At 35.6% G+C, this 19,243-nt stretch overlaps 1 protein-coding gene across 1 annotated transcript in view; it reads left to right on the forward strand.

Annotated features, from left to right (window-relative positions):
• The window catches only part of LOC150078817 (chloride channel protein C-like), a 111,003-nt gene that overhangs the window by 46,833 nt on the left and 44,927 nt on the right, over nucleotides 1-19,243 (forward strand). Inside the window, exons 8-10 of the mRNA XM_090382926.1 lie at nucleotides 1,346-1,589; nucleotides 9,259-9,453; nucleotides 13,193-13,400. Coding sequence (XP_090239052.1) covers nucleotides 1,346-1,589; nucleotides 9,259-9,453; nucleotides 13,193-13,400 — 647 coding nt within the window. The remainder of the gene's footprint in view (nucleotides 1-1,345; nucleotides 1,590-9,258; nucleotides 9,454-13,192; nucleotides 13,401-19,243) is intronic.

Here is a 19,243-nt window from a genome sequence, read left to right on the forward strand (position 1 = left end):
GCTACTATATCCCTGATATGCCAGAATTACAAAAAAAAATCACATGATATCCTCAGAAGAATGAAGAAAAATAGTTATATATTTTTTAATTAGTTCAATTAAAAATTTTATCTAGGGACAATGGTGAAGTAGCCAGAGTGGCACGTAAGAAAAGAAACCATAAAAGGAAGAAAAAATGCATGTTATTGTACTGTAAAAACTGATACAGTATGTATTTCGTAACCTTGATTATTACAGTTGACTTCATTGGTACCGATCGCTTCACCTCTTCTTGTAATCTGTCTTTTTTCTCCTTTATTGTGTTCACTGTTGCCACTGATAAATCTGAATTCTGTGCGATACTTGTTAATGTTTGACCATTTTCATACATCCTTATTATTTTAATTTTCTGATCCAACTCGATCGCTTTTCTTGATAGATTTACTAGTACCGCTGTAACTTATTCTCTTAGTCGGCACCATGATAACGGTCAAAATTAAATTTTCTGTAAAGAACTTCACATTTCTGGAGGTCACTGCCATAAAACAATAAAAATAATTTGCACTTTCCTAGTTACTGGGCTTTTCTGTTAGCGCAGTTAACGGGTAGTAAACGGGTAGTAAACTCGATCTTATTTCATTTGCGATAATAGCGGGAATTCTGTGGGTTGTTATGTTATTATGGTGAAATGTGTGTCCTCTTCACTAAAATCTTCAGTCGTATAAAAAAATATATAAATAATGTTACGTAATGTTATTACTGTATCAAAAAATGTTCAGCAACCTACGTAAAAAGTACGGAGATAGATAAAAAATGAAAAAACTTAACACTCAAAGTTTTTGTTTAATTGAAAACACAGCTCTTGCGTCGTTTGCCCATCATTTTCGCTATTTCTAAACGAAAAAAAAATTCTGACATCCCTGACATAAATAACAAAAAAAAATTTGTCCTTTTGCGGTGCGACGGAACACAACAATTGACGACACATTAAAACAAACTAAAAATTTAGTCTCTTTTTTCCTTTTCTTTTTTTTTTTTTTTTGAGCGGTAGGGGTTGCAAAATAATAGTAATACATTAATCTTAAAATTTAAAAAAATAATAATACATTAATCTCCCAATGACGACTTATAATGGCGCTTCTTGTCACTTATTTACGACTTGAAAAACATCTATTTATGCCTATTCTATTTATTACTTGAATTTTATGATTGCTGGTTGGCTTTTTTTTTTTTTTTTTTTAAATTTGGAGTCTTGATGTGTCCCGGTTAATCTGATCCCGGTAAATAAGAGTCTGCTGTATTTAAACATGATTTTAATAAAAAATTATATTTGTTGAAAATTATTATAATAAATATAATTACCTAGGAGAAACTTTATATCTGCTGGAGCTGCTGCAGGTGTAGCATCGGCATTTGGAGCACCAGTAGGAGGACTTCTTTTTTCGATGGAAGAGGTATCTTCTTTCTGGAACATGAAATTATCTTGGCAGACTTTCTTCTGTTGTATGGTATCAACATTCACTACAGATTTATTTAATTCTGCCTTTACAGCTTTCAGATATCAAGGAAACTTTGGGTTATTTAAAACAGAAAAATACATTTTATTTCAGGTTAGTATAATTAATATTAATGTAATCAAAGCAGGTCTGTTTTTAAACCTTATTTGAAATTGAAATTTGAATTTATAAAAATGGCTTGCCAAATTTAAAAAAAAAAAGTCAGTATGAAGAATTAAAATAACCTGTGAGTTTTCCCCCATTTCTTAGCAAAAAGGATTTAAATTTAGTAATTCTTCTCTCAATTATGTGCTTTGCTGACTTGCTCAAAAAATCCTCTACCTTGTGCTTTTTTTCAATTTTCACATATAATCACACAGATGTCATTATAATTAAGTGGTCATAACCTATTCCACATTAAGATCCTCCCTTCACCACTGAGGTAGTAGTAGTAGTAGTGGTGGTGTCAGTTACTGTTTTTACCACTTGGTTTTAGTATAGCAGGCGCATTATAGCCATAGTACCTTATGCGCCATTAAACTCCCATAACAAAAACAACAATTTAGTATAGCAAGAATTTAACATTATAGAATTTCAGTTTTAGATAAATCAGCTGTAAAAATATCCATTCTGTGCTTAACGGGCATTACTGTGAAATGATAAAGTTCTAGACACAGTAACTAAGAATCACCAGAATGCACACTATGTTGGATATGAACATATTTTAATGTATTGACATTTCAAGAAATGTAATACAAATCCATAATCAGAATGACTGGTCAGTCATTCTGATGATGGGAATTGCAACAATGGCATTCTAAAAATGCTAAGTAGTTATTTTATTGATGTAATTTTATTTTTTCACAGAAGAAGTGAACAACATTTCAGAATGGTTGAAGATGTAAATATCAGTTAATTTTATCATTTAAATTTTAAAATTATTGTGTAACACATTGTAGCATAAAATTCTATAGTGTATTGGATGGTAATTTCAAATTAGAATTCCTGCATTTAATTAAAATGTCCTTCACTAACTTTACTTCCAGAAAGATTTAATTAATTTTACTTTTTAATAAATGAGTTTTTAATTAACCCTTTCATGAGTATGCACAATGATCTACAATTTTCATTTGTGGACTCTTTGCATCATATACATAGGTCTATGTTTTCAAAGTAATTTCAAATAGTGTGTCCATTAATGTATGAGTCATTTTTAAATTTTTTTCCAGTGCATCTGCCATCCATACATCATCTGTATTACCAACTAATTGTAAATAGTTTAGAATAGTAAATAGGTAACAACATGAAAATAGCTTTAAAAATTGGATGAGAAAATTGTAGCTCTTCATAATCCAATATGGGCTTACAGAAGCCAAAATTAAGGAAATTCTCTGAAATTCAGGACCAGAAGTTAATGAAATTTAACCCAGTGGTGTTAGTGGTAAGTCACCTGATTGGTGACCCTTCAAAAATAATGTTCCTTTGTTAACCATTAATCAATGATTAAAAGTCAAATTTTTTTTTTTACCTTCCTAAATATAGTCACTTTTTCTGCAACAGTTTCTTACAGTTTTTGTACAGAAATTGAACTTGAACATGTGAGCCCAGAGCTGGAACTCTGGTGGGGCAAGCAGGGCACCAGGTGCAGCATTTTAAGGATGCATTCGACCAGTTATATATTTTAAAATTGCTTCATTTTTGATTTAATTACAGTGAGACCTGTGTTTAACGAACTTCTTTATAGCGAATCTTTTTAATTCCTTTTGGTAATTACATTTAAAATAGTTTCTGTGAAACAAAGAAAATTTCTATATAACGAACAGATTATTATGAGAGACTTAACTTTGTGCTTTGTTCCCACCTCTGGCCTTTAGGCAATTTAAGCAATTAGAAAGGGTTTGCTTACTTACTTTGCCGCCTCCTTTAATATAACTGGATAGATCCCATCCACCCTGGGGGCCTTTTTTAGGTTTATCTTCAACAATTTTTTTTCGCTGGTACAGCATAGGCCTCAGGCTTCCTTGCACCACATAGCTAATAATAATAATAATAATAATTTCTCCTTCACTTTCCTCTTAGTTATTACAAAATCATCTAGCTCACTGCCAGGGTTTAATTCACCTCTGGCATTCCCCTCCCTGAATAACTCCTCATGTGTGAATGTAGATGCAAAATATTCATATAGTTTGTTAGCCACCTGAGCAGGATCATCAACAGTTGAACCATCAATATCCAGTGGACCAGTCTGATTCATCCCTTTCCTTCTAGAGTTTACATACGTAAAGAAGTCTTTGCTGTTTTTCTTTGCATCCTTTGCGAAAAATTTCTCATAATCTGCCTTTGCCTGCCTAATCTCCTTTGTGACTTGGTTACAGACCAACTTATATCTATCAGAGGCTTCCATGTCACCCATTAATTTATATGAATCCCATTCATTTTTCTTCTCTGCCATATTGTCTCATTAGTTCATTTAGGCCTAAACCTTGAAACAATATTTCTTATTTGGTATGTAAAGCCTGGATGTCAGATGAACTAATGAGGATGGATGTCAGATGAACTAATGAGGATGGATGTCAGATGAACTAATGAGGCATATGGCAGAGAAGAAAAATGCATGGGATACTTACAAATTAACACATGACACAGAAGCCTATGATAGATACAAGTTGATATGCAACCAAGTTACAAAGGAGGTTAGGCAGGCGAAGGCAGATTACGAGAAATCCTTGGCAAGGGATGCAAAGAAAAACAGCAAAAAGTTCTTTACTTATGTAAACTCTAGAAGGAAGGGGATGAATCAGATTGGTCCACTTGATATTGATGGGTCAACTGTTGATGATCCTGCTCAGGTAGCTAACAAACTAAATGAATATTTTGCATTGACATTCACACATGAGGAATTATTCAGCAAGGGGAATGCCAGAGGTGTATTCAACCCTAGCAGTAAGCTACAGAATCTTGAAATAACTGGGAGTAAAGTGGAGGAGAAACTGTTGAAGATAAACACAAGAAAGGCACCCGGGGTGGATGGGATCTATCCAGTTATATTAAAGGAGGCAGCAAAGGAAGTAAGCAAACCCTTAGCCATAATTATGAGAGCTTCCTTGGACTCAGGGGAGGTACCCATAGACTGGAAATGTGCAAATGTAACCCCAATTAACAAAGGAGGATCAAAGGCTGACACAAGTAATTATAGACCTGTGAGCTTAACTTCTGTTCCAGGAAAATTAATGGAGGCACTGGTTAAAGAAGCACTGCAGGATCATTTAGACAAGACTTCAGTTATAGCTCAGACACAGCATGGTTTTGTTAAGGGGAAGTCTTGCCTGACCAACTTGATTGGATACTATGATGCAGTCACAAAAGAACTGGATGCAGGGAATAACTTTGATATTATATACTTGGATCTTAGAAAGGCTTTTGATACTGTTGCACATGGAAGACTGCTACACAAATTGGAGCAGTGTGACATTGGAGGCAAATTGCTGCTATGGATAAAGGGGTGGTTGAGGGGGGAAGACAGAGAGTGGTAATCAATGGACACTGCTCATCGTGGACTAATGTTATTAGTGGAGTCCCTCAGGGCTCAGTGTTGGGTCCATTATTGTTTTCTGTATTTATAAATGATATTGATGATGGTATATCAAGCTTAATGTCCAAGTTTGCAGACGATACAAAGGTTGGCAGGGTTGTCAAGGACACTACTGACACTATGCTGCTGCAACAGGATCTGGAAAGGTTGAGCAGATGGGCTGAGAGGTCGCAAATGAAGTTTAACATTGACAAATGTAAAGTACTACACATGGGAAACAGCAACCCCAGAGCAACGTATCAACTCTGTGGTACTACACTGACAGTGGTAGAGAATGAAAGGGACTTGGGGGTGGTTGTGCAGGCAGATATGAAGTTCTCTGAGCAGTGCAGACGGGCTGCAAGAGTAGCTCATGGAGTATTGTCAATGATATACAGGAATTTTTCCAGCAGGGATAAGGAGGTGATTATTCCATTGTATAAGGCAATGGTCAGGCCACACCTAGAGTACTGTATACAGGTCTGGAGGCCTCATTTCAAGAAGGATGTAGAACTGCTGGAACGAGTACAGAGAAGGGCAACAAGATTAGTGAATGGAACAAAGGGGTGCTCTTACGAAGAAAGGCTTAAGTTTTGCAAATTACAGTGTCTGGAGACTAGGCACCAGCGAGGTGATCTGATAGAGGTGTATAAAGCCTTGAATGGTTTAAGCATGCTCAATGCTGATGGGATTCTTCCTCTAGCTCAGAAAAATCACCTGAGCGGGCATAAATTCAAATTGAGGAAAGACAGATGTAGGATAGACGTGCGGAAATTTGCCTTTAGCCAGCGGGTGGTTGGTTGGTGGAACAGACTTCCATCCCTTGTGGTGGAGGTTGATAGCCTAAATAAGTTTAAGGCTCAGCTGGACAGATATTTTGAACGAACAGAGGGGTGAAGTGGAAGTGGGGTTTGTTTTTTTTTTTTTTTTGGCTGATGCTGCATAAGCTTGCTTTCTTGCATCAAATGCCTCTACTAATGCTAATGCTAATGCCTAGTAGTTTCCAAGGTAAATTCTTTGAATGCCTCCCATTTTGAATTTGCTGTTGGTAACATCATCAGTTGGTCCCACCGTATAGAATTTAAATACTGTCTCAGTCCACCATAGTCGCCTTTATGAAAGCAAAAACCCTTCCCTTTACCCCTAATGGTACTTACCTCTTTGAGTAAATTCCACTTCAGCACACTGTGATCACTGCCACCTAGTGGTTCTTTTATCTGCAGATTCTTAATGCATGAAGAATCACTACTGATAATCAGATCAAGAGTATTACTCCCTCTAGTTGCCTCCCGAACATGCTGCTGTAGAAAACAATCATCCAAAAAATTCACAAAAGCCTTGCTAGTGTGTGAGTGACCAACCCACAAATTCCAACGAGTATCTGGGAAATTAAAATCCCCCATTATAAGACTCTCTGATTTACTGGCCCACTCTATTTCCCTCTATAGTTTCTTATTATACTCATCAGAGTCATTAGGCCTATAACACATTCCTACTCAGTTTTTTTAGGCGCATTATAGCCTTAGTAGCTAATGTGCCAATAAAATCAAACCAAACTCTCAATTTTGATCTCCCAATTCTTATGTCACACCAAACTGACTCGACATTGCACTGTCCAGCGATTTCGACAGGCTTCACTTTCTTGAATTTTATGTGTTTCTTAACTAATAGCATAACCCCCTCCTCCCTTCCTATCCTGTCTATCGTTTCTGTACACATTGTACTCCCCAGTTCTGCATTCCTTATATCTGTGTGACACTACATCTCTGATATCCCAACAATATCTGCCTTTGATGTTTTGAGCAATACCTCAAATTCATTAAATTTATTTACCAAACTCCTAGCATTGGTGTATATGCAAGTATACATGCACCTGTTCCTATTCTTAGCTACCATAACACAACCCATGTGATTACTTGTACCGCAATGACTCCCAGCAGTCTCTGAAAAACCTCGCATCTTTTTCAGGCTGCTGCTCATTCCAATAGAAGCAGAGGTTCTATATTCATCACAAGATTACTGATGCCACAGATGTGGGAAACCATAGATGGTACCTTACCCAAACACTATGATTGATATCTAATCAGGAAATTAAATATGTAATTATTTACCTGTGCATTTGTAGTGACGTAATTGCCCCGCTGACTTGTACCACATGACCCACATCTCTCTTCTCCCATTGGCTACCCCACCACATGGCATTCTCAAGGTGGAATAAATATCAATGTGTGATTATTTACCTGCTGTTACATAGGTCACTTAGGAAAAGGCCTTTTGTTTTGGGTTCCATAATGCATGAGGAATATTGTTGCATCCGAAAGAGCAGGACTAAAATATTTACAAACTATATAAATATTTAAAATATTTATAAAATACTAAACTATTTACAAATATACAAACTATATTGGGTCCCTTCATCAGCTGACATTACAATGGAACATCAAATGATGCCGTGCATGGTCATGTGAGGCGCCTCCATAGCCAGGTGGGAAGGAACAGCAGTGCGTAGCACACGCTTCTTGATTAGACCAGGGTTCGAGCCCGCCACCACCAAACCGGGGTTCGAGCCCGTCACCACCAAATACGGAAGATACGGAAAGGTCAGGGAATGACCACCGCATATCCCGGAGCAATATGGCCTTAGTTGCTAATGCTCCTAAAACACCAAATAACATAACCCGCCACCACCAAATACGGAGGATGCGGAAAGGTCAGGGAATGACCACCACATATCTCGGAGCAATATGGCCTTAGTTGCTAATGCTCCTAAAAACCAAATAACATAACATAACAAGCATGGTCATGTGTGTATGACAGAGTGAAGCATGTACACGAGTTTGGTGAACGTTATGGAAGCAGTTATCTTTCAATGGAAGACAACAATATTTACCTGTGCATTTGTAATGAAGTAATTGCCCCGCCCTCTTCTCCCATTGGCTCAAATAAATATCTAGGAGGAAATTTTTTTTAACATATAGAGAGATATGTAAATCGTAGACTGTTGCAATAGTAATTTTTATAAATTCATAAAGATTGACTACCTGCATATAATAGGGGTGTACTTATAACACTTTTGCCCCAGGCATAGGATTGCCTAGCTCTGGCTCTGTGTGAGCTTATCAAGTGACCTGCCTCCTCTTTGTAACTATTTGGCATTTTGTTTTGAAGTACAGGACAAGTGCTGACACTCTGTATGTTTACAATTTCAGTTTAAATGTGTTTTTTTGCCCTGTAGTTTAGTAAATATGTACAGTCTTATCCTAGTTGTACTTGACAGATTTATTATTTGTTTTCATATACTAAAGACAAAAATACGAAACTCGGTGCATACTTTCCAAATGGCCACTACACTCTGGGAAGCAAAATATATAGTTTCAAATTTCATGTGCTGTGAAGCATGCTAAATTTGAAATAAATTTTGAAATAAATCTGAAAATGGAAGTAACTGATAGTATTGAATATACTTACATATATGTATATAGTATGAATTTTAATTTTTAATCATTTAAAATATATGATGCAATGGTCATTTAAACTGGAAATTGGAAGAGACTGACATTTGTATTTTATGTCTAAAATGTTTTTTTGATATTTTCTGCAGAATTATTTTATTTTATTATTATTATTTTTTTTTTTAAATAAAAGGGGGAAAACATAGCAAGTTTTAAAATTTTTAATTTTTTATTAAAACACGAAAGTACATACAATAAGTATGTACTTTTGCTGCAATAGAGTTCAAATTATTGGTATTGTTCAAGCAGAATTTGAAAGTTGGGCACCTATCAGATGATCCACCTCTGTTTTTGTACACATTGAGGTCCAACCACTGCCCAGTTAATCAAGTAAGTTGATTAATTTTAATTTTATTATTTTTTTATTCTGATTTTATTTTTGAGATTAATTTTGCTCTAATGCTGGGCAAGCAAGCAAATCATAATAAGAGCAAATTAAGATTTAAAAGCATTTTTGTGTTTCCATTTTTTTATTTTCATACGAATATTTACAGAACTTCAGAATTCCACTAGGGAACTCACTCACTCCTCTGAGCCAACTGCTTTCAGAAAGCTGACTACTACATGCACTAAGAAAACTCACGAGAGGATTATATATATACAATACATTATATATATACTATACCATTTGATTTTCATACCTAAATTTACAAGACATTGTAAGCTTACTCTTTATGAAATTTTAATAAATTTTTTATAGGTTGAAACTGGAATTGTACTAAATATTGTAGCTCTCATTCCAACAATAATTGTTGGCATCGTTGGAGGAATACTTGGTGCTGTGTTTACTTTCATTAATCTAAAAATAGCCCGTGCACGGAGATGGCTTTTGGCACAAATAAAATCACCTTTCAAACAGAAGACTATTCAGCTGACAGAGCCAATGCTAATTATGGTATTGTATATATATATATATATTTATTTTATTTATTTTTTAAAATTTATTTCAACAAGGTTTTTTTCATATAGTTTAAGAATAATCAAGTTTGATTTAATGGTGAATAAAAGTCTGGCATAAAAAATTAAAAAATAGTTGGAGACTGTCAAGCATACAAAATTTTTTTTAATTGATCATTGAATATTTTGGAACACTAACTAGGATACATGAATAAGTATACCAACTATCATGCAATAAAATTGTTATTTATTATTAGGCATTGTTTATCATCTGTATGCATTTGCCTGTTTTAGTAACCTATAAGCTTTCTCTGTATAATTTACATGCACACCTAGACTCCTTGTCATAGATTTATTATTAGTTTGAATTAGCAAACCCTCTTGGATTTTTTACTGTCCAATGAGATGATTCTGTGTTTGCTGAAATCAGTTCTGTGACCCAGTTCCCAACAGTTAGAAGCTGTTTTGCACTTGTCAGCTCTATTAAAGTGCATCTTTTTGATTTTTGGTTCTTTTACACTGTGTGAAAAAGACTTTGGTTCAAATCCTGGTGGAATGCTGGGTTTTCATCAAGAAAACTAACCATGGAATAAGTGCAATTTAAAGATGAAAGATGAATAAGTTCAATATACTGATACCTCCACGTAGAAAGAATGAACCCAGACCATATCCCAAATTAGTCTTTAACTATAAACCTACAAGCAAGAGAGATGTGGGTTGACCAAGACAACGATGGCGAGATCAAGACCACCTCCAAGAATTACAATGGAAAAGCCAGTGATGATGATGCTGGTACCTCATATGCTTAGTTTCTTTGCAAAGACAATGAGCCCTATGTCACTGAATGGGTACACAGGAGGGCAGCAAGATTGGTGAGAGAATCAAAGGGGTGCTCTTACTATGAAAGGCTTCAGTTCTGCAAATTATGGTATCTGGAGGCTAAACACCTGCGAGGTAATCTGAGGTGTTTAAAGGCTTTGAATGGATTGAGCAAGCACAGTGCCAATGGTACAATGGTATTCTTCCCCTTGTCCTCTTGCTCAGACTATGCACATAGGTGGGGGCATAAATTCAAATTGAGGAAGGATGGTTGCAGAATAGATGTGTGGAAGTTTGCCTTTAGCCAGTGGGTGGTTGGTTGATTGCTGGAACAAACTTCCACCTGTTGTGAAAGTGGATAACCTAAATAAATTCAGGGAGGAACTAGGCAAACTATTGGAGAGAATGGATAGGTGAATTGTTTTTTTTTTTTTTTTTCCCTGATACTGTATAAGTTTGCTTTCTTGCATCATTTGCTCCTACTAATACTGACTTCTTCTGAAGACAGCTTACAAGTTAGCTGCAACTTATATAACAATCAGCAATAAATTCCGTCTTTTAGATTTTCATTCCTGTGATCACTGTCGTGATCACAGGAATGAAAATTCAAAATTCATCAATATTTTCATTCCTGTGATCACGACAGTCGGTCGAAAAGCATTGTCAGCTTCAGGAAGGAAAATCGTTTTGAATATTTTCGTTAGATTCTTTTAATTACGTTAATTTGAATTTTAATTGTTTTGAATTGATTTTGAATTGTGTTAAATTGATTATTTAATTATTTATATTTTACTTTAATTATTTATATTTTACTTTAATGTACCGGTAAGTTGTCGATTTTTTCGTTTTTTCCGTTTTAATTTCTGGAGGGTATCATACGGAAGTGTTCCACGTACTATATTGAGGTAAACTCCTCTTATTAATTTACTAAGATTTAACTTGTGTAATATTCCTAAAAGAATATTCCAAGACAGTTATTTAGATAAACTTTCCATCAACAAGAGTGGGCTACATTAAAAATGCCAAAATTAGTGATTGATTTGGTCAATTATAAGAATGTATACATTACTTTAAAAGCACATAATGGAATTACAGCTGATCCTGCTATAACATTCAAGATACATTCCAAAAAATGGTGCATAGTAGAAAAGAATGTTGTAGCATGAACATTTTCATATAATAGTCAGGGATAGGTTATAAATATTTATAGCATAAGAGCTATACATTGTCAATACCTACTCTGTTTTTGGTTTTACTTTTTGCAATACAGGTGCATACAGTACTACATATAGAGCACATATGTTTTTGTTTATACTCCAGCAAGACCAACAGGTCAGTAGGGTTTACAATAAATCAATCAATACAAATGTTAATTGCATTTAGCAGTCACGGGCTTGAACCCCGGTCCATTCAAAGAGCGTGTGCTACTGCACTCACGCTCCTGACCACTTGGCTACGTCATTGGGAAATAACATTAAAATCTCAAAAGTCATTAAATAAAAATAATAAAAATTTATTGAAATAAAACACACATGAGCAATATTGTTTTGTGTTTGATGGCTAAGTTTTCAATTGGAGGTAGGAGAGAACTTATATATTTTAAAGAATGACTGTAAGGTTGGTTGCCTAGCTTGCTTTTCTTTCTCCCCACTTCTAAAATAAATTGGTAACATATAAATATGCTCATCAGATCATCCAATTTCTTTTGATTATGCAGCTTCTTTTGATGTCCAGAAACCATTTACCCTTGTAAACTATTTTCACCAACCCTTCCTTTTTTATTTCCTTGTTTGCATTACAGGTAATAAGAATATGTATACATAAGAACTATATGAAAAATTTTTATACACAAATTTTATAACAGATCAAAATATGCAACACATGCTCACAGACAGCAACAAACTCAAATGACGCTAGTAAGAAAGTAAAATGGCAGTGCATGAGTTTTATGCACATAACTTAAAATTGTTGTACATATAATGGCAGAAAAGATGTCAAATATATATCTGTGTAACTTGAAATGCTCATTATAAGATGGTGCATTATAGTAGGATTGCTATATTTTCTAAATTTCTTAGATTTTAGTTTTCCAATTCTGTCATTAAAAAACTATATGCAGTATGGTAGAAAACTGCTCACATAAAAATGGTATTGAAGTTGAACAAAAGTTTTGAGAAGGGGCTCAGATCCTCCCCAAAAAAGGAGTCTTTTTACCTGATGAGGCATCAGGTGCTTACTTAAAGTACTATATTATGTAATATAGTATTGAACTGAAATGCCACCAGAAAATATTTATTTTTCAAGCTTTTTATGTATTTAGATTAGGGGTTCTATTATTTTCACTGTTGTACTACTAAATAAAAAAATACAGAAGTTTGCTTATAGTAAAGACCTGTAAGGTGCCGAGTGTGAGGGTTTGAGTCAATAAAAAGAAATAAACTTTTACATAAAAATAAAAAATAATCAAAAAAGTTAATTTATTTATGCTATTCACAGTATAATTAATATTTCATTATGAAGGAATTGTGTCATTGAACATAATTTTGTTACATCTGGAGAATCTTGGTTAATTTTAGGTGCAAATCAGTTTGTTCTGGCAATTTCAACTATTAAATAAATGTTAGAGTAATCTTTTGGTAGTGCAACTTGTTTAAAAATAGTGTAATATCAAGGTAACTTGTGTGGTAAAGTTAAGTTCATTCAGCTGTGCACATAAAGACTATTGCATATACTAGACAGCTTAAATCCTTCCAGCCATAAAAATATGTGAGAAAGTACACATTTTTCATAATTTATTTTATATTTACAAAAAATTGCTAAATGTTAAATTTTACTTGAAAAACAAATTTCTTCCTTCTGCTATTAATACATTAACAAATGAAAAACAAAGTGTTTAGCTTTGGTTTCCTTTCCTGTAGCTAATCATGGGTACTTTATCTGTGTTATTACCGGCTGCCTTTAACTGTACTCCTTTTCTGTGTCACTTTGAAAATGCTGACTACAATCCTCGCTGTGATCAGGATAGCCCGATTCACACAGAAACTACTGTAGAAAACTATATGTGCCCTCCTGGAACAAGTCAAATGATAAATGGAACAAGATATACCAATGGATCTTTTAATGAAGGTAAATAGCAGATTTTCATATAACGTTTATCAATAAGTGAAGTTCTACCATTTTGTTTCATCAAGTTAATAAAATGGTAAATTGATTCAGTTGTAGGATTGGAAGAAAAATGGATTCAAATACACATAATATGACATATCTACAAATATCATTGTTGCAAAAAGGGGATGGCAAAATTGTATAGACAAAGAGCAAATTTACTTTTCTAAAATTTCATATTGTGAGGCAATATGCTGAAATTGCTTGAGCTACAAATATTATTTAATAGTTCTGTTTGCTAATTGAATGAAGTCAGCAGTGCCATTTTACCCCAATTCAGTGGTTCTCAGTCTTTTATAACTTGAGGTATATCTGAATTTTAAATTGCTGTATTTATGGCACCCTTAATGAGTGATTACCATTAATCTGAATAATTTTTTCTTAAATGAATGCTGGCAAATACTTAAGGGAATACTGTGTAATCTCATAGTACCCCTTTAAGAAGTTTTTGGCACCTTAATATGCCATAGCATCCTGGTTGGGAAGCACTGCTCTGATTGTTCAAGGCAGGAATGAACAGATTCACCTGTAAAATTGTTCTGTTTTATTTTAGTCATATTGAATTGCCCTTAAAATGTATTATCACTTATTTTAAATTCTACCTCCAGCTTTATATTTTAATACTGAAGAACAGAAAAATATATTTAAGGTTTGTGTGGGATCTGCTCTTTTAAATTCAGCACAATGTCTTCATGAAAAAGAATACCATTGAAGTCTCTCTTTGATGTCAGAGATATTCATAGTGTGAGGTTTTTCAGCTTGATTTGTGCATTGCCAGTGTATGTCATAGTATACATTAGTTTTAATTATATTAAAGTTATCCTATTGGTTTTGGATGAATAACCTTTTTTGTTTCATTGTAGGGACATTTGACAATACAAGATCATGGCATTTTTAAAAAATCAACACTAGAAGTATGATAAAACAGAAACTGTTTCATACAAGTGAGTCATTGGTGTTAGATGGATATGAAGCTCATGTGAGATGAGAGCTGCATATCACATGATAGTAAATTGGAAACTGCTTGTGTTGTTGAGGAACAACTCTCACTGTAAGGTGTAACATCCCCACTTTCAGGTTCTACTTGCATAGTTGGTACTGAGCATACCTTCGTACCTGACTTTGAACTGGATGAAAACAGTTTAGGGTCGGATGATATCCTGGAAGGAGTAGCACATGAACACACAAACCAGAATTCTCATGATTGTGTAGAGGCGAAGTAAGAAAAAATTGACGGTTCCTCCAGTTAAACATGACCAAGTTTGTGTATGCTCTGTGAAGGAGGTCACTAGAATGCTCTGCAGTAGCATACAGCAATTTCTATTTGATGAAGGAAATGGAATAAATCATAGGGCTATAGCAGAAATCCTTTCAAGGTGGGGTGAACCTGAAAGCATGGCAATTGAATTGGGAACACATAATGAGTGCCTAAAGGAAAAAGTGTCGTGTTTGGAGTGAATGGTTGAGGAATGTCAAACTCAAATAAGAGAATTACAGAGAGTGCAATTAGTGGAACAGGGTGAAACTACAGGTTTACGAAGGAATAGCATCCTTTATAGTGATGAACTAAAAAGAATTCTGGAATAAGTTCTATTAAAAAGAATTCTGGAATAAGTTCAGGAGACAATACCATATGATGTTCAGAAAGCTGTCAGCAGAGCTATGACAGGTATGCTAAAGTCCATAAGAATACTTAAGGTGAGGAAAACGATGGAGAAAGGTATCATTTTGGGGTTAGAAAATGAAAGCAACACTGATTGTATAAAACAGAATTAGAGAATTAAGTGGCCGGGGGTTCTCTTTCTCTTTTCAAAACCAAGAAGACCAGGTCCAAAATTAATAATCTATGACGTGGAAGAGGACATAAGTAAGGACAGTTTCATGAATGACCTCTACGATTACAATTTAAATTATATGAAGATGACAGAGATAGAAATGGAAAGGGAAATTTTAATCTGCTTCAACAGCTTTAATAAAGTTAAAACAGGTAGAAATTGGGTAATGGAGGTGTCAGAGCACGTCTACAACTATTTATTACGTAAAGATGGATATATGTAGGAACGATGCCCTACAGAGTAAATCCATTTCGTCCCATAACCATTTGTTACAATTGTCAATCATTCGGGCACACTTTGAAAACATGTAGATGTCGTGAACCTGTCTGCAGCCGTTACACTAAGAATGGACATTCATACTGTAACTGTCCTAATATCTGCAAACCACCCCCATATGCAAATTGTATATCAAGAGGGAATAGATCGAGCCACTTGGTTAAAGATAAAAAGAGTCTGGAATATGAAAAGGTGTGGATACTTATAACTGAATGGATGGATTACTCTTTACATAATAATGTATCAGTGGAACAAGCATAAGAGTGGACTTAGAAACATGCACCATATTGTACGCAGTCCTCCATAGCCAGGTGGGCAGGAGCAGCAGTGCGTAGCACACGCTTCTTGATTAGACCTGGGTTTGAACCCGTGACCACCAAATACGGAGGATGCGGAAAGGTCAGGGAATGACCACCGCATATCCCCAGAGCAATATGGCCTTAGTTGGTAATGCTCCTAAAAACCAAATAACAAACATTGTATGCAGCAATCTATGGCACAAAGAATTACGAGACTGTTAACATAATACAACTCAATGGGCAAAGGTGCAGAAATGTGGATGAATTGCGAATAGCTTGCAGCCATAAAAGAATTGATCTTGCCTGTATTCAGGAGCCATACAAATGAGGCGGCAGAGTCATGGGCTATTCACTGAGCACCAAAAGTGCTTCTTGCAGTGAGCAATTTACGAGTCACAGTTCTCGTTTTTAATCACAACTTGTCCATCACCCTGCTCCATTGGTATTGTACCCATGATGCAGTTTGCATTTATGTGAAACTGAAGAGACTTAATTTTATTTGGCGAGCATTTATTTTTCATCATGATGGTGACATTGCATTACACTTGAATTTTATTGACAGCTTGCTGGACCACTTGGAAAGTGAGAGGGTTATTATCTGCATGGACTCTAACTCAAAAGACACATTATAGTTCAGTAGAGCTACTGATGAATGAGGACGATTGTTGGAGGAGTTAATTACTCAGCATGGCTTGTTCATTTACAACTGATGATCTGAAAACATCATATTTTGGACAGTAAATGGGGAATCCAATATTGGTGTGGCACTGTCAACTATTCAGACATCTGATTTAATCACTAATTGGGCTGTTGAACCAGATTAGGTATCCAGTGATCACTGAGTAATCAAGTTCCAATTGAGACTGACATCCCAGTGTGAACCTAGGAATATACAGGTTGTATTGTGTAGATTTTCATTAAAATCAACAAACTGTGATACTTTTTATGAGCAGTTGCATTTCAAAACTGGAGCAATACCATTGGAAAAGATTGGTGTACTACCTGGAACTGTGGCTGCCCAATTATTACAAGATTGGTTACAGGAGTTGTTGTTGTTGTTATTTGGTTTTTAGGAGCATTAGCAACTAAGGCCATATTGCTCCAGGGATATGCGGTGGTCATTCCCTGACCTTTCTGCATCCTCCGTATTTGGTGGTCACGGACTTGAAACCCAATCTAATCAAGAAGTGTGTGCTACGCACTGCTGCTCCTGACTACCTGGCTACGATGACACCTGGTTACAAGAGGTGTCTGCAAAGGCTATGAGTTGCACCCAGATAATACGTGTTCCAGTCAAGTGGTGAACACCAGAACTGACATCTCTCCATAAGGAAACAATTAAAGCAAAAAAGCTGTATCAGAAGTGTAAGTGTAGAGGAGGCAATGAAACACAAGCTGTTGAAATCAAATACAGGCAGGCAAGACGGAAATACACACGAATGATCGTTAGAGAAAAGTATAATGCATGGAAGAGACTGGTACAAATATGTGGAAACAACAGTCCCTGGGGATGGGTATATAAACTGTGTAGTAACAAATTATGGCACCCTGCTGGAGATGTTCAATTCAGACAACTCATACTTGGGAGGAAAGTATAACACTAATACTGGACCATTTGATAGGAGATTTGTACCATTACAATGAGAATGAAACTAATATTTCAGCATACGAAGATATGATATTGCTTAATGAGAACTACACTGACATGGAAAATGAGCCCCAATTTCAAACAGAGGAGTTGAAGAAGGCAATTCATAAAATAAAAAATAACAGATATTCTTGTATGGATCTGGTTGAGGGTGAGGTAATTAAAAGTTTTTGTGTGATGCCAGTATATCTGCTTACTACATATAATGCCTGCTTAAGAGATGGGATTTTCCTGGATATTTGGAAAGAGGCATTGTTGAAATTAATTTTGAAATTGCCATCGAAGCCTCCAGAATTGGTGGATTCGTATATCATTGATTTCCAATAGCATTGCTGAGCAGATTGGGGAAAGTCTATGAACATTTGTTGGCTGTCAGAATAATGAGATATGTCTGCAACAGTGGCATCCTGTCAGATGCACAATGTGGTTTCGCTCAAGGCAAGGGAACGGATGATGTGCTTAGGCAGCTAGTGACTATAGTGCAGCAATCACAGGTGAAATACTATCTAGATATCTTCATTGATTTTGAGGGAACATTTGATACAATAAACTGGCAAAGTGTCTTAATGGTGTATGCAAGGCTAAATGTTCCCCTCAGATTTATCTGTAATAAGGATTACTTCAGCAGCAGGAAAATCACTGTTAAGTGTGCTTCTAAGTCAGTTGCCAGAATTGTTCATAGGTGAGGTCCACAAGGATCTGCATTTGGGCCTACGATATGGAAACTAGTCTTAAATGATTGGCTGAAACACAACTACATCAATGTAAATATGGTAGCATATGCTGATGACCTGGTTTTATTAGTGAAGGGTGATTCTTGATCACAATTGGAAGAGCATTCTAATTTTGTTTAATCATAGCTGGAGAATTTATGGGATTTGCACAGACTTCAAGTTTCAAAAACAAGGAGTAAAACCTTATTACTCAAGGGTCATTTATCAGTGACAAGGAATCCAAGGGTCATGCTAGGGGAGCCAGTCTTCAATCACTTAAAACTCTAAAATATCTGGGACTGATGATGACAGACAGATGCACTTCATACCTGCATCACATACATTGCAGACAAAATTCAAAAGGTTTGTAGGAATGATTTCTCAAATTACAAGGAAAGAATGGAGCATCAGGGTAAAGCATTGTCCTTATTTTATGACTGCATTTTCCTGCTAATTGTGGGATATGCATTACATATTTGGTTGTCTGCTTTGCACAAATTCAATGTGCAAAAGATCTTTTCAATTCAGCGATCTATTCTATTGAAGATGTGTATAGCCTGTCGAACTATGTCCACTGATGAACTACAAGTTTTGACAGGTTGCCTGCCACTGGATTTACACTTGGTGTTTCTGTCAACGAGTTATGATCTAAGAAAGGAGCTGCCGTGTAACTGTTTGTCACTGGAAATAGCATTTAGCATTAGCATTAGCATTAGTAGAGGCATTTGATGCAAGAAAGCAAGCTTATGCAGCATCAGCCAAAAAAAAAAACCACTTCCACTTCACCCCTCTGTTCGTTCAAAATATCTGTCCAGCTGAGCCTTAAACTTATTTTGGCTATCAACCTCCACCACAAGGGATGGAAGTCTGTTCCACCAACCAACCACCCGCTGGCTAAAGGCAAATTTCCGCACGTCTATCCAACATCTGTCTTTCCTCAATTTGAATTTATGCCCTCTCAGGTGATTTTTCTGAGCTAGAGGAAGAATCCCATCAGTATTGAGCATGCTTAAACCATTCAAGGCTTTATACA

The sequence above is a fragment of the Mastigoproctus giganteus genome, chromosome 10 (assembly GCF_048544385.1).
Source record: "Mastigoproctus giganteus isolate SK-2022 chromosome 10, ASM4854438v1, whole genome shotgun sequence".
Taxonomy (NCBI): Eukaryota; Metazoa; Arthropoda; class Arachnida; order Uropygi; family Thelyphonidae; genus Mastigoproctus; species Mastigoproctus giganteus.